At 31.0% G+C, this 16,023-nt stretch overlaps 2 protein-coding genes across 4 annotated transcripts in view; one reads left to right on the forward strand and one right to left on the reverse strand.

Moving 5' to 3' along the window:
* LOC133646921 (uncharacterized) overlaps window positions 1-13,248 on the forward strand; it is a 41,725-nt gene extending 28,477 nt beyond the window's left edge. For both annotated transcript variants that reach the window (XM_062042846.1, XM_062042847.1), the window contains exons 4-6: window positions 1-74; window positions 4,205-4,315; window positions 12,169-13,248. The exon at window positions 1-74 is cut by the window's left edge and continues 42 nt beyond it. In XM_062042846.1, coding sequence (XP_061898830.1) covers window positions 1-74; window positions 4,205-4,315; window positions 12,169-12,505 — 522 coding nt within the window. In that variant the 3' untranslated portion in view covers window positions 12,506-13,248. The remainder of the gene's footprint in view (window positions 75-4,204; window positions 4,316-12,168) is intronic.
* The window catches only part of rnf141 (ring finger protein 141), a 37,044-nt gene that overhangs the window by 427 nt on the left and 20,594 nt on the right, over window positions 1-16,023 (reverse strand). Inside the window, exons 7-8 of one of the 2 annotated variants that reach the window (XR_009825384.1) lie at window positions 4,152-4,353; window positions 1-58 (exon numbers count right to left, since the gene is read on the reverse strand). The exon at window positions 1-58 is cut by the window's left edge and continues 427 nt beyond it. The gene's annotated coding sequence lies outside the window, so the exon portion shown is untranslated. The remainder of the gene's footprint in view (window positions 59-4,151; window positions 4,354-16,023) is intronic. The other variant, XM_062042850.1, reaches the window with a different exon arrangement.

Raw genomic sequence — 16,023 nt, forward strand, 5'->3', positions numbered from 1 at the left:
TGCTGCGTGTTGACGGCCGTGCTGCCACTCACGAGGAGCTCCAGCGCCGAGCCGAGCACTGGAATGAAGAGAAGGTGATCAACAACTCATTTGTGCTCTTGCAATAAGAGCACTGATTTATGTATTTTCACTTGTTAATGAAGTGTCATAAAAGGCCCCAATGGACCAATAAAGTTAAAATGGTATCACACAAAATGATTTAATATTTCGTAATATTCAATATTAATCATTATTTACATATATATATTTATTTTTCACCTGTTCTGTCCAGCCACATGTAAGAAATAATATTGTTGATGTCCATCAGGGGTGTCCGAAAATATTCAACTGAGGGCAGCACGAGCATTGAGATAAATACTATTTTTTTTAAAAACCAATACAACATATAGATTTTTTTTAACCCTGAGGGCTTCCCTCAAGTTTGGTGTGTATACATACATATACAGATATATATATATATATATATATATATATATATATATATATATATATATATATATATATATATATATATATATATATATATATATATATATATATATATATATATATATATATATATATATATATATATATATATATATATACATATATATATATATATTAGGGCTGCAACAACTAATCGATTAAATCGATTAAAATCGATTATAAAAATAGTTGCCGATTAATTTAGTCATCGATTCGTTGGATCTATGCTATGCGCATGCGCAGAGGCTTTTAAAAAAAAAAACAATTTTTTTTTTTTTTTAAATAAACCTTTATTTATAAACTGCAACATGTACAAACAGCTGAGAAACAATAATCAAAATAAGTATGGTGCAAGTATGCTGGGTTTTTTCAATAAAATACTGGAAAGGACAGAAATGTAGTTTGTCTCTTTTATCAGATTATTAATCGAAGTAATAATCGACAGATTAATCGATTATCAAATTAATCGTTAGTTGCAGCCCTAATATATATATATATATATACACATATACGTGTACATATATATATATACATATACATATATACACATATATACATATGTATATGTTTATATATGTATATATGTGCATATATGTGTATATATGTATACATGTGCATATATGTGTATATATGTACACTACCGTTCAAAAGTTTGGGGTCACCCAAACAATTTTGTGGAATAGCCTTCATTTCTAAGAACAAGAATAGACTGTCGAGTTTCAGAGGAAAGTTCTCTTTTTCTGGCCATTTTGAGCGTTTAATTGACCCCACAAATGTGATGCTCCACAAACTCAATCTGCTCAAAGGAAGGTCAGTTTTGTAGCTTCTGTAACAAGCTAAACTGTTTTCAGATGTGTGAACATGATTGCACAAGGGTTTTCTAATCATCAATTAGCCTTCTGAGCCAATGAGCAAACACATTGTACCATTAGAACACTGGAGTGATAGTTGCTGGAAATGGGCCTCTATACACCTATGTAGATATTGCACCAAAAACCAGACATTTGCAGCTAGAATAGTCATTTACCACATTAGCAATGTATAGAGTGTATTTCTTTAAAGTTAAGACTAGTTTAAAGTTATCTTCATTGAAAAGTACAGTGCTTTTCCTTCAAAAATAAGGACATTTCAATGTGACCCCCAACTTTTGAACGGTAGTGTATATTATACGTATATATGCATATGTACATATGTGCACATCTGTGTATACATGTTTATATGTGTATATATGTATATATATATTTATATGTTAACATATAGCATATGCATATATATGTGTACATATTATATTTATGTAATGGATATATAACTAATATGATTGGATATTAAGAGAAAGTGAAAGTTGGACCCTTACCTTGTTTACTTCCGTGACGACCTCCTTAAAGTTTTGCAATCTGTTAGAAATATCAAGCAGCTAAAATGTGGCAACCATGGATTATTGTAATGGGAGTGTTTGGCATTTTTCCCATCATGCTTTGCAATGTGGGTGTAATTTAGATTTTTTAAAAAAAATGGGGTTTGGACATTTTTTATAATATGTACATTGTTCAGTTAGCAGGTTGTGTTACGTGTGACCATGTGTGTTGACTTTTTTTGTTGGTTGGAATTTATTTATTTTTGCACCATGACTAGGGAAGGTTGTTTGCATTCGGTCATATAAGTCAATGCTGCATATATTTTCTTTCAGAGCATAAATAGAGGTCATTGATCTGAATTAATCGTAAAATCTACCTGATGGTGATAAAAGTTACAGGCCAAATTGAATTGCAATTGGCCCATGGTCCGTGGTTTGTACACCACTGCTCTAGAGCAACTTCAGGTTTATCTGTTGATATACAGTAAAGCTTTATAATTTTTATGTTTTAAATCCTTTTTATCAAAACTCTGTTTGTGAGGCAAAAACAAAAAATATGCAATATTTTCCTCCCCCACATTTTGGTCAATAATTCATAAAAAACTTGATTTTAATTATATTTTATTATTTTTTTGAGCAATGACAGTTACAAAATAAAAATTAAAAATTAAAAAAGGGCCCTTCTCATAAAAGTGTTGAAAAAAACAGTTTATACCATTTTTTTTCTGATCAACTTCAGATCCATCTGTCGATTATAAGTTGTCATTTTTTTTTCTTGTTTGTTTTATGTTCTTTGCAATATTTCCCCCCAAAAAATATTTGGATATAATTGGTGTTTGATCAGGATTTAAATATTTAAACATATACAAATATGATACCAGTATTCATAAAAAAACAACTCTAATTAGGAGACAGTAATAACACATAATTTGAACATTATTACACTGTAATTGGTACAATAATAATACTATTAGTAGTAATACCAATATTCCATCCATCCATTTTCTACCTCTTGTCCCCTTGATTTATTTTATTTTATTTTAATTTATTTATTTATTATTTATTTACCTCTATTATCACCATTACTATCATAATCATTTCAGTGTTTCTTAGCCATAGAGCGGAAGCTCCCTAAAGACCCCCTAGGGGGTCTCAGCTGTGGTGCATATGTTCCGCAGCGGCACTCAGGTGTAATACACTTTTCCACCACTTGTGGCAGTAATGATAACATAAAAAAAACAGAAGAAGTCTGGGGCGAAAGTCAAAGGGAAGTTTTTAAAGCGCAAGAATTATGACTAAGGTGGTGACGCTGTAATTTTATTTGCACTTCAATTTCATAGACAGGTTATTTAAGAAACATTTATCATTATTAAATTAAAATTAACGATGAGAAAAGGAGCGCTGAATTTGGTGACGCTAATCCACTTCCAGTGCAGTACGGGTAACTTCGCCTCATTGGAGCATTTTAAAACATTTCAATTTCAATTCAATTCATAATTATTTGAAACAGGTTAAACTTCACAAGCACACATTTTGCTCAACCTCTGTGCCATAATTATTTTTTAATCGAAAAAATAAAGAAAGAAAACAGCGCTTGGCAAAAATAATTGTTATGTGCTATTTTTTAATGTTACCAGATGTATTATTAGGATGTCTTGATTCCTCATATCAAACAGATAATTATTTATCCCCACCTCCAATTCCAATAATTCTGCTAATTCAGAACTTTCTGGCTATTTTTGTTATTCCAATAATTCCTGTTTTAATCATTAAAAAAAAAAAAATTGTTACTACAGAACTTCCACATTTCTCACTTAATTTAAGCTAGCCTACGAACCTTCAATTCATTCAAAACGATTTCCCCGAATACCTCAAATTAATTTTTCCCCATATTTTCCGTGCGTTTGCGCTTCAGCAATTGCTCCAACAGGGGTGTCTAAACTACGGGCCGCGCAAGAGCGCTTTCAAATGAATCTTAAATACTAGACTGTCTCTTAATGCTACATATTTGCTGCCATCTGGTGGACAGTGTGAGTAAATCAGGCCCTTGTAAATAAATTGAAATAATAGCACAGTATTTACTTATATGATACATTCAAACAACCTTCCCTAGTCATGGTGCAAAAAAAAAAACAATTCAGCTCCTTAATATTTCTGATTGATTACAAAACGGAAGTGAACAAAGTCGGAGTCCAACTTTCACATACTCTTAATATCCAGTTATATTAATGATATATCCATCATATTAATGTAATATGTACATGAATTTGGCCCCCGGACAATTTTTTTTGGCCCATTGCGGCCCCCAAGTCAAAAAGTTTGGACACACCTTTGCCGCACAAATGTTCTTTTCTAGCTCCAAGGTAAATTTGTGTGTGTCAGGTTGAAAGTGCGTCTACTGAGTCAGTTGAAGAAGGAGACGGCCGGCGAAGTCCACATCGGACCATCAGGTCAGGGCGGGGACACACAGGTGGCGAGGACGCCGTCCTCCAGGTACAACATCAAGCTTCAAGTGGTACCTCAGTTTTTGTCTGCAATCCGCTCCAAAAGGCCAGTCCAAAGTCGAATTGTAAAAAAACAAACCAAAGTTCCCATAAGAGATCAGGTAAATCCAACTGATCCGTTTCAAACTCCCAAATAATGAACACATCTTATAGAGAATTAACCCAGTAGGCAGAAGACATAAAAAAAAATTGAGAATTTGTTGCATTAAGTCCTGACGTTGAGCAACTTTAACGTTGAAACAACATACTTTTTGACGACGTTTAATCAATGTCAGGTTCTGACGTTGATTTGACCATTGAAATTTTGGTTATTTCAAAACCAATATTCCTAAACAACGTTGAAACAACATGCTTTTTGATGACATTTAATCAATGTTAGGTTGTGACGTTGATTTGACCATTGAAATTTGGTCATTTCCAAACCAATATTCTCCAACACAAATACGACGTTGAAACAACATGATTTTTGACGACATTTATTCAATATCAGGTTATGACGTTGATTTGACCATTGAATTTTGGTCGTTTACCAACCAATATTCTACAACACAAATACAATGTTGAAACAACATGCTTTTTATAATAATAATGGATTAGATTTATATAGCGCTTTTCTAAACACTCAAAGCGCTTCACTAAGTGAGAACCCATCATTCATTCACACCTGTTGGTGGTAAGCTACTTTCGTTGCCACAGCTGCCCTGGGCTAGACTGACGATGTTTAATCAATGTCAGGTTCTGACGTTGATTTGACCATTGAAATTTAGTCATTTCCCAACCAATATTCCACAACACAAATACAACGTTGAAACAACATGCTTTTTGACGACGTTTAATCAATGTCAGGTTCTGATGTTGATTTGACCATTGAATTTCGGTCATTTGCCAACCAATATTCTACAACACAAATACAACGTTGAAACAACATGCTTTTCAACAATGTTTAATCAATGTCAGGTTCTGACGTTGATTTGACCATTGAAATTTCGTCATTTGCCAACCAATATTCTACGACACAAATACAACGTTGAAACAACATGCTTTTTGACGACGATTAATCAATGTTGGGTTCTGATGTTGATTTAACTATTGAATTTTGGTCATTTCCCAACCAATATTCTAAAACACAAATACAACGTTGAAACAACATGCTTTTTGACAACGTTTAATCAATGTTGTGTTCTGACGTTGATTTAACCATTGAAATTTGGTAATTTGCCAATCGATATTCTACAGCACAAATACAATGTTGAAACAACATGCTTTTTGACGTTTATTCAATGTCAGGTTGTGACGTTAATTTGACCATTGAATTTTGGTCATTTCCCAACCAATATTCTACAACACAAATACAACGTTGAAACAACATGCTTTTTGACAACGTTTAATCAATGTCAGGTTGTAGGGTTTATTTGACCATTGAAATTTGGTCATTTCCCAATCAACAACGTGGATCCAACGTTAGACACCAACGTTGTCTCAATTTACAAATACAACTATTTTGCAACGTTGTTTCAAAGTCAGTTTTAAATGACATGTACGTATAATCAACGTTGTATCAATGTCTTGTGCCTGCTGGGAAGCAATGTGCAATACATATAATTGATGACTTTAATCAGTTTTACCTTTTTCGAAGACTATTTGGCAACGGGCGCCATCTTTGTACTCTACTACGAGTTCTCTCTTATAGTAAACAATGTTTCTCACCTTCTTTATTAAAGTGCTCAGATAGGGCTGGGCGATATGGCTCAAAACTGTATCAAGATATAAGTGTTTTGTTTCGGTTGATATCGATAATTATTGATATTTTTTATGAGCTATCGTAAATAAGGAGCTGAAGAAAGATATATTAAATGTAATCCTTTTTTTTAAAATGTAACTTTTCTGTGATTATAATCCCCTCTGATATCAAGCAACTAGTGATGATGTCATAGAGGGACGACAGCGGTGCGTGGGAATGACTCGTTTGTTTGGCCGTACGATAACTGAGACGAGACAGGAAAACCGGGGGACATTTTTCGTCATTTTGTCTTTCCCGAAACGCGAGGTATCACTGAATATTGTACTGAATATACACTGTACTACTTTAATATTGGTACAAATATTTACTTTTTGTTAAGTCAACTTTCCAGATTACTGAGCTGTTAAAACAAAACACTTATATTTAAATGAATAATTAAATAATGAATTAATCAACAATTAATATAAATAAATATTAAATATCTAAAATTGTAATTCAAATATTGATACAAAAATAAATTTATCACTTCTGATACGTAAACATTCCAAATCAGTGAGCTGTTAACACAATACTTACATTAAATGAATAATTTAATAATAAATTAATTATAAATATTTAATATAAATAAATATTTAATATTATCTAAAATGTTCATGAATATAATAAATACAATATTGACTTCTGATAAGTAAACATTCCAAAGTAGTGAACTGATAACACAAAAAACTTTTATGTAAATTAATAATTGAATAAAAAAGGATTAATTGATAATTAATATAAATTAAACATTATTTAAAAAATTCATTAAAATTGTATTAAACAAAATATTTACTTCTGATAAATTAACATTCCAAATTTATAAACTGATAACACAAAACACTTATATTTAAATGAATAGTTGAATAATAAATAAATAAATTGACAATTAATATAAATAAACATTAAATATTATCTAAAATGTTCATTAATTCAACGTTCTAAATTAGTGAGCTGTTCTAACAAAACACTTATATTTAAATGAATAATTATATAATTAATTGTTAATTAATATAAATAAATATTAAATATTATCTAGCATTTTAATAAACATTTAATTAAACAAAAATATTTATGTCTGATAAGTAAACATTCCAAATTAGTGAGCTGATAACAAACACTTGAATTAAATGAATAGTTGAATAATAAATTAATTGATAATTAATATAAATAAATTGTAAATATCCACAATGTTCATTAAATTTTGTTGAATGAAATATTTACTTCTGATAAGTAAAAATTCGAAATTAGTGAACTGATAACACAAAACACTTATATTAAATGAAAAGTTGAATAATAAATTAATTGATAATTAATATAAATACATATTAAATATCTAAAAGGTTAATAAACATTTTGTTGAATAAACTATTTACTTCTGATGAGTAAACGTTCCAAATTAGTGAACTGTTAATAAAATAACACTTATATTTAAATGTATAATTCATTAATTAATATAAATAAATATTGAATATATTCTAACATTTTCATAAAAATTGTACTAAACAAAATATTTGTCTGATAAGTAAACATTCCAAATTAGTGAGCTGATAACACAAAACACTTCTATTAAATGAATAATTGAATATTAAAATTGATTATTGATAATTAATATAAATAAACATTGAATATTATCTAAAATGTTCATGAAAAACAATAATAAAATATTTACTTCTGATAAGTAAACATTCCAAATTATTGAGCTGATAATACAAAACACTTTTATTTAATTTAATAATTTAATAAAAAAATATTAATTGATAATTAATATAAATAAAAATTAAATATGATCAACATTTTTCATCAAAATTGTATTAAACAAAATATTTACTTCCGATAAGTTAACATTCCAAATTAGTGCGCTGACAACACAAAACACTTATATTTAAATTAATAATTAAATAATAAATTAATTGATAATTAATATAAATATTAAATATTACTTAAAATGTTCATAATAATTTTAATAAATAAAATATTGACTTCTGATAAGTAAACATTCCAAATTAGTCAGCTGATAACACAAAACACCCGTATTTAAATTAATAATTGATCATTAATATACATTAATATTAAATATGATCTAAAAGTATTATAAAAATATTATAAAGTAAAAATGTATCAATATTTACATTAATAAATGTTATATTTAAAGTGGGGATACTGGATAATAATTGGGACTTTTTAGTATAGTGAGATTTGCTGTGTGCTACAAGGTTCAGTAAATGCTGGTCAGTGAGTTGGGACCCCAGATTCTAACCCATTGACTCGCACTCTCACCTCTCAGGAGTTGTGTGGTCGTGGGTTCGAGCCCGAGCGGGATGGTCGTAAGGGACCGAGTAAGAATGTCACGCAGCGTAGTCACATGGGTCGGTTTAAGAAGCGGGTACGAGAATACGGTGTTTCCAAAGTTGCCGGAAGAAGAAGGGAAGGTCATCATTTGACTAAAGAACATTACAGTCGTAAACGGCACATGTCAATGTGAACAAGTATCCAATAATTATAGGTGCATATTAGAAAGTCTCCAGTAACAAATGTGTCCGCATAATTCAACTTACTGCATCATAAGATTAGCTTAACAAATTAAAAGTGTTGCCAAAAAACAATCACCACTCCACTTCAGCATTAGGACAGTGTAGGTCACAGGTGTCAAACTCAAGGCCTGGGGGCCGCTCCATCAATTTGTGTGGCCCCCTTTTTACATGCACCGACAATATGTGTTAATTAAGTACATGATCTTTTCTTAATAAATACATGTATTACAACAATAAATGTACTGTGTACAACTACATATATTTACACTTTGATCATCTCTAATAATAAAACAAAATATTATGTCAGCATACATTTCAAAACAATGTTTGTTCAAATAAAGATAAATAATTAAATATCTGCTTGACTTATAATTTCATGCAAAAATGTTACAGTAATTTTTTTCCCCCAGTAAAATCCACTTTCAATATAGAGTAATAATACACTATAAAAAAGACAACAGTATAAAAGACTTGCATGAATTTTTCACGTTAAAAAAACAAAACAGTGGTAGTGTTTTTCCATTTAATTTAATTCCATTTATTTATTTAATTTATATGTTGTAACAAAAATGTTTAAAAAACCCTGCAAATATTACGGTACAATTGTCAAAACTGCCAGCTTTTTACAGTACCCATCAATTTGTGTGGCCCCCGAAAGGGTGGAAACCATATGTGTTAATTAAGTACCTCATATTTTCTTAATAAATGTATTACAACAATAAATGTACTGTGTACAACTTCATATATTTACACTTTAATCATCTCTAATAATAAAACAAAATATTATATCAGCATACATTTCAAAACAATGTTTGTTCAAACAAAGATAAATACTTAAATATCTGCTTGACTTATGATTTCATGCAAACATTTTACAGTAATTTTTTATTTTTTTTACAGTAAAATCCACTTTCGTACCGTTATACAATATGGAGTAATAATACACTATAAAAAACACAACAACCGTAGATTTTACAGTATAAAAAACTTGCATTAATTTTTACGTGAAAAACAAACAGTGGTACAGTTTTTCCATTTCATCTAATTTAATTCCATTTATTTATTTTATATGCTGTAAAAAAAAACAATATTACGGTACAATTGTCAAAACTGCCAGTTTTTTACAGTACACATCAATTTGTGTGGCCCCTGAAAGGGTGGAAACATCCATCCATCCATCCATCTTCTTCCGCTTATCCGAGGTCGGGTCGCGGGGGCAGCAGCCTAAGCAGGGTAGCCCAGCCTTCCCTCTCCCCAGCCACTTCGTCCAATATGTGTTAATTAAGTACCTTATCTTTTCTTAATAAATGTATTACAAAAATAAATGTACTGTGTACAACTTCATATATATACACTTTAATCAAATCTAATAATAAAACAAAATAATATATTATCATACATTTCAAAACAATGTTTGTTTAAATAAAGATAAATACATATATCTGCTTGACTTATGATTTCATGCAAAAATGTTCCAGTAAAATCCACTTTCGTACCGTTATTCAATATAGAGTAATAATACACTATAAAAAACACAACAACCGTAGATTTTACAGTATAAAAAACTTGCATTAATTTTTTACGTAAAAAAAACAAAACAGCGGTAGTGTTTTTCCATTAAAATTAATTCCATTTATTTATTTTATATGCTGTAAAAAAACAAAAAAAAACCTGCAAATATTACGGTACAATTGTCAAAACTGTCAGTTTTTTCCAGTACCCATCAATTTGTGTGGCCCCCGAAAGGGTGGAAACAATATGTGTTAATTAAGTACCTTATCTTTTCTTAATAAATGTATTACAACAATAAATGTACTGCGTACAATGACATACATTTACACTTTAATCATCACTAATAATAAAACAAGATATTATATCAGCATACATTTCAAAACAATGTTTGTTCAAATAAAGATAAATACTGAAATATCTGCTTGACTTATGATTTCATGCAAAACATTTTTACAGTGAAATCTACTTTCATACCGTTATTCAATATGGAGTAATAATACACTATAAAAACACAACAACCGTAGATTTTACAGTATAAAAAAACTTGCATTCATTTTTACGTGAAAAACAAACAAACAGTGGTACTGTTTTTTCATTCCATTTAATTTAATTCCATTTATTTATTTATTTTATATGCTGTAAAAAAAACAAAAAAAAAAACATGCAAATATTACGATACAATTGTCAAAACTGACAGTTTTTTACAGTACACATCAACTTGTGTAGCCCCCGAAAACATTTTACAGTAATTTTTTTTTACAGTAAAATCCACTTTCGTACCGTTATTCAATATGAAGTAATAATACACTATAAAAAACACAACAACCGTAGATTTTACAGGTTAAAAAACTTGCATTATTTTTTTACGTAAAAAAAATAAAACAGTGGTAGTGTTTTTTAATTTCATTATTTATTTTATATGCTGTAAAAAAAAATAAAAAAAACCTGCAAATATTACGATACAATTGTCAAAACTGCCAGTTTTTTACAGTACACATCAACTTGTGTAGCACCTGAAAAAATTTACAGTAATTTTTTTTTACAGTAAAATCCACTTTCGTATTGTTATTCAATATGGAGTAATAATACACTATAAAAAACACAACAACCGTAGATTTTACAGGTTAAAAAAACTTGCATTCATTTTTTACGTAAAAAAAATAAAACAGTGGTAGTGTTTTTTAATTTAATTTAATTCAATTTCATTTAATTTCATTTATTTATTTATTTTATATGCTGTAAAAAAACAACAAAAAAACCCTGCAAACATTACGATACAATTGTCAAAACTGCCAGTTTTTTACAGTACACATCAACTTGTGTAGCCCCCGAAAACATTTTACAGTAATTTTTTTTTTACAGTCAAATCCACTTTCGTATTGTTATTCAATATGGAGTAATAATACACTATAAAAAACACAACAACCGTAGATTTTACAGGTTAAAAAACTTGCATTAATTTTTTACGTTAAAAAAATAAAACAGTGTTAGTGTTTTTTCATTTAATTTAATTTAATTCAATTTAATTTATTTAATTTAATGTATTTTATATGTTGAAAAAAAATGCAAATATTACAGTACAATTGTCAAAACTGCCAGTTTTTTACAGTACAATCTAAAGATTTTTCTAAAAAAAAATAAATAATTATACACGTTTTATATATGCACATTTATATTCATATTGTATATTATTCACTGTTAAAAGCGGCCCTCTGAGGGCAACCACAACTGCGATGTGGCCCTCGATGAAAACGAGTTTGTCACGCCTCCATTCCAGACTTATGCATGACTTCCTGTTTGAGGAATATTTTCAGAGTAAGAACACCTTAAAAGTGGCCTTTATTCCGCTCGAAGGAGAGAAAGAGAGTGAATGCACTCTCACACACATTTATCTTTAAAGATGTGGTGAGATACGGGCCTGAAGAGAGAGTGTGGAGGAGTTAAGTTTCGGTTTCAATTCTTAAAGTTTCAGTTTGATTGCTCGACACTAGTCACCTCTCACCGTTTTTCCCCTTCCAGCTCGCCGCTCAACATCCGACCAAAGCGGTCAACGCTGTCCAAAACGTCCGGTTGCTTCCTGTTCACCTGCGCCTACCACGACCTCATCCACCGGCTGCACCAGATCCGCGACTTCGACGAAAGAGAGGTCAGCGCCCCGGAGGCAAAGATGCGCTCCACGGGCTACGGCCGCCGCCGCCGCTCGCCAAGTCAGCCGGAGGCGGGCGGCGTACCCGGACGGACCGCCGACGCCACACCCGAGCCTCAGACGGCGGACGCGACGGGGAACCCTTGCTGCGTGTGTCTGCTCACAGCGGACGAAGACAAGTTCTCTCACCTATTAGCGCGCTTGCAGTAGCTGGCCCCGCCCACCGGAACTGAGACGGTGCGAGCATGCTTAGCCGCCGACTTTTTGGGATGAGCTCCGTCAGACCTGGGGGGGACTTGACCACAATGTCCGTGTCTTCCTCAGCTTCCAGAGGAGGGCAGGAGGAACAGGAGCAACTTTTTGCAACCCAACTGGAATTGATCAAATATCGTATGTACGGAGTTTATATCAACTCCGCTTTGATCAGGTATAACTTTATACACACCAAATATTTTTAGCTGCACCTCACCCAGCTTGTAACTTCAGTGAAGTATTTGAATGTATCCAAGCCTGGGGGTGTCCAAACTACGGCCCGTGCCGAGGAATCTGGCCCGTGGGGTGTTTTCAAAATAATCTTAAATAACAAAAAGATGTGATTATTGCAAATTTTGCCACCAACTTGTGGAGTAAATCAGGTCAATAACCATGAAGTATATAACACAACCCAATCCAAACAACCTACCCTAATCATGACGCAAAAAAAAAACCGTCCAAGCACCTTAAAAAATTCTAAATTACACCCATTTTAAGCTATTACAATGCATGATGGGAAAAATGCCAAACACTTGCAACACACTTACGTTTGTTTGGCGCGTTTTTGCTGCTTGAAATTTCTAACTGGTTACAAAACTTTACGAAGGTCGTCACGGAAGTAAACAGGGTAGGAGTCAAACTTTCACATACTCTTAACATCCAATTATATTAATTATATATCTATTCTATCAATATGTACACACACACACATATATATATATATATATATATACTGTGTATGTATATATATATATATATATACACAAATATATATATATGTTAGATATATTAATATAAACATGTGTGTATATATATATATATAAATACATATGTTTTTATATATGTAAATTCTATATATATATATATATATATATATACATATATATATATGTTAGATATATATAAAAACATGTGTGTATATATATATATATATATATATGTATATACATACATATGTTTTTAGATATATATCTAACATATATATATATTTGTGTATATATATATGTATATATATATACATATATATATATATGTTAGATATATATATAAAAACATGTGTATATATATGTATATATATATATACATACATATGTTTTTAGATATATATCTAACATATATATATATTTGTGTATATATGTATATATATATATATATATATAATATGTGTATATATATATATGTATATATATATACATATATATATATGTTAGATATATATATATAAAAACATGTGTATATATATGTATATATATATATACATACATATGTTTTTAGATATATATCTAACATATATATATATTTGTGTATATATATATATATATATATGTATGTGTATATATATATATTTATATATATATATACATGTTTTTTATATATATATATATATATATGTGTATATACTGTATATGTGTGTGTATATACATATATGCATGTGTATATGTATGTATATATGTATGTGTATATATGTATATGCATACATATGCATATACATATGTGTATGTGTATATATGTATATATATATTTATATATATGCATATACATGTGTATATATACAGTATATACATATGTATGTCTGTGTATGTGTATATATATATATATATATATATATATATATATATATATGTGTATGTATATATATGTATATATGTGTGTGTATATGTATGCATGTGTATGTATGTATATACTGTATATATGCGTATGTAATTAGGTATGTACAGTATATGTTTATGTATGTGTATATATGTGTGTATGTATATACACGCATACATATATACATATACATACACATATATACATATATATATATACATACACATAATGGATAGACATATACATATTTACATATATACACACACATAAATATATTTCAAATCGATTTTTTTTTTTGTCACCCTTTTTTATCGGTTCGAATGTAGAAAGGTACCCATCCCTAGCTGTACCTAATGAAGTGTCCAACCTTGTCGCGGTTGCTTGTCCGCGCGGTCGCTGAATGTGAAGTTTGGTGGAAATAAACGACGTCTGGGAGGTCCGAGCCACTAAAGCGTCACCGTGGCAAAGTGAAGATGCAGAATGTGGCGGAGACGTGTTAAGGCGGTGGTGTCCAAAGTGCGCCCCGAGGGCCATTTGTGCCCCCGTGGCTGGATTTCTAATGGCCCCTCAGCATTTTGTAAAAAAAAAAAAAAGCTCAGAAATAGTGCAAAAGAGAAAATGGTGAAATATATACAACATGTATTTGTTTTTTTTTCTAAAAAATAAAAAAATATATAAATATATCAAAAGGGCCTTTTAACTTTTGGGAGGCCGCTGCTGTAAGGCGAGGAACTTGAGAAAGCGCTCTGCTGCCATCTAGTGTTGGAGTGGCACACATGCAGCTTCCACATACTTCCAACTGCCCCCGTCTTTCAACATAATACAGTACAGTTTATGTAGAGTAGTACTCTTTCTTGTGTACCAGCAGTAAAAGCTACAATGGGTGTCAGGTAGCAATGATCCATGTCTTGTCTCGGAAATAAACCCACGAGTTCCAACAGCAAACATGGCCATCTGACAATGAACGCGGTGTAAATTCTCTTGATTGATTGATTGAAACTTTTATTAGTAGATCGCACAGTACAGTACATATTCCGTACAATTGACCACTAAATGGTAACACCCGAATAAGTTTTTCAACTTGTTTAAGTCCACGTATATCAATTCATGGTAATTGAGTGGTCATGTTCTCCAGGGTGGATGCACATTGGCCTCACAGTCAGGACACAGAGGGTTTGAATCCCCGCTTGGGCATCTCTGTGTGGGGTTAGTGCGATCTACGAGCACTTAAGAGTAGGCCGGTTTTCCTCGCACAATCTAAAAATTATGCAAGTTAGCTCTAGATCAAAGGTGTCAAACTCAAGGCCCAGGGGCCAGATCTGGCCCGCCACATCATGTACGGCCTGGAAATAATGTTCGTACTTCATCTTTCTCCAGAAATGTATTCCATTTTGACATGAAAAATCTACGTAATGCATGAAATTGCAGATGTTTTTAAATATTTAACGTTATTTGCTCACACACTAAATTTTATATCAATATTATAGTTGGGAATCTTAAGGCACCTCACAATTTGATCCGATTCCGATTCTTAGGGTGACCATGCGATTCAAAACCGACTCCCCACTCAACATGATTCTCGATTCAAACGGATCCTCGCAATGCATTATTTGCTTGTTTGTCATGTTTCCTTAATTTTGTGTTTATTTGTTCGTCAGTGCTCTTATTAAAAGGAAAGGCCATGTAACACAGTGGTAAAAGTGCCTTTGTGCCAACTTTTTTGCAATGTGTTGCTGCCATTAAATTCTAAGTTAATGATTATTTGCAAAAATAAATTAAGTTTCTCAGTTCAAACATTACATTTCTTGTCTTTGCAGTCTATTCCATTGAATATAAGGATTTGTAAATTATTGTCTTCTGTTTTTATTTTTGAATTACACAACGTG

This window comes from Entelurus aequoreus, linkage group LG03 (assembly GCF_033978785.1).
Source record: "Entelurus aequoreus isolate RoL-2023_Sb linkage group LG03, RoL_Eaeq_v1.1, whole genome shotgun sequence".
NCBI lineage: Eukaryota > Metazoa > Chordata > Actinopteri > Syngnathiformes > Syngnathidae > Entelurus > Entelurus aequoreus.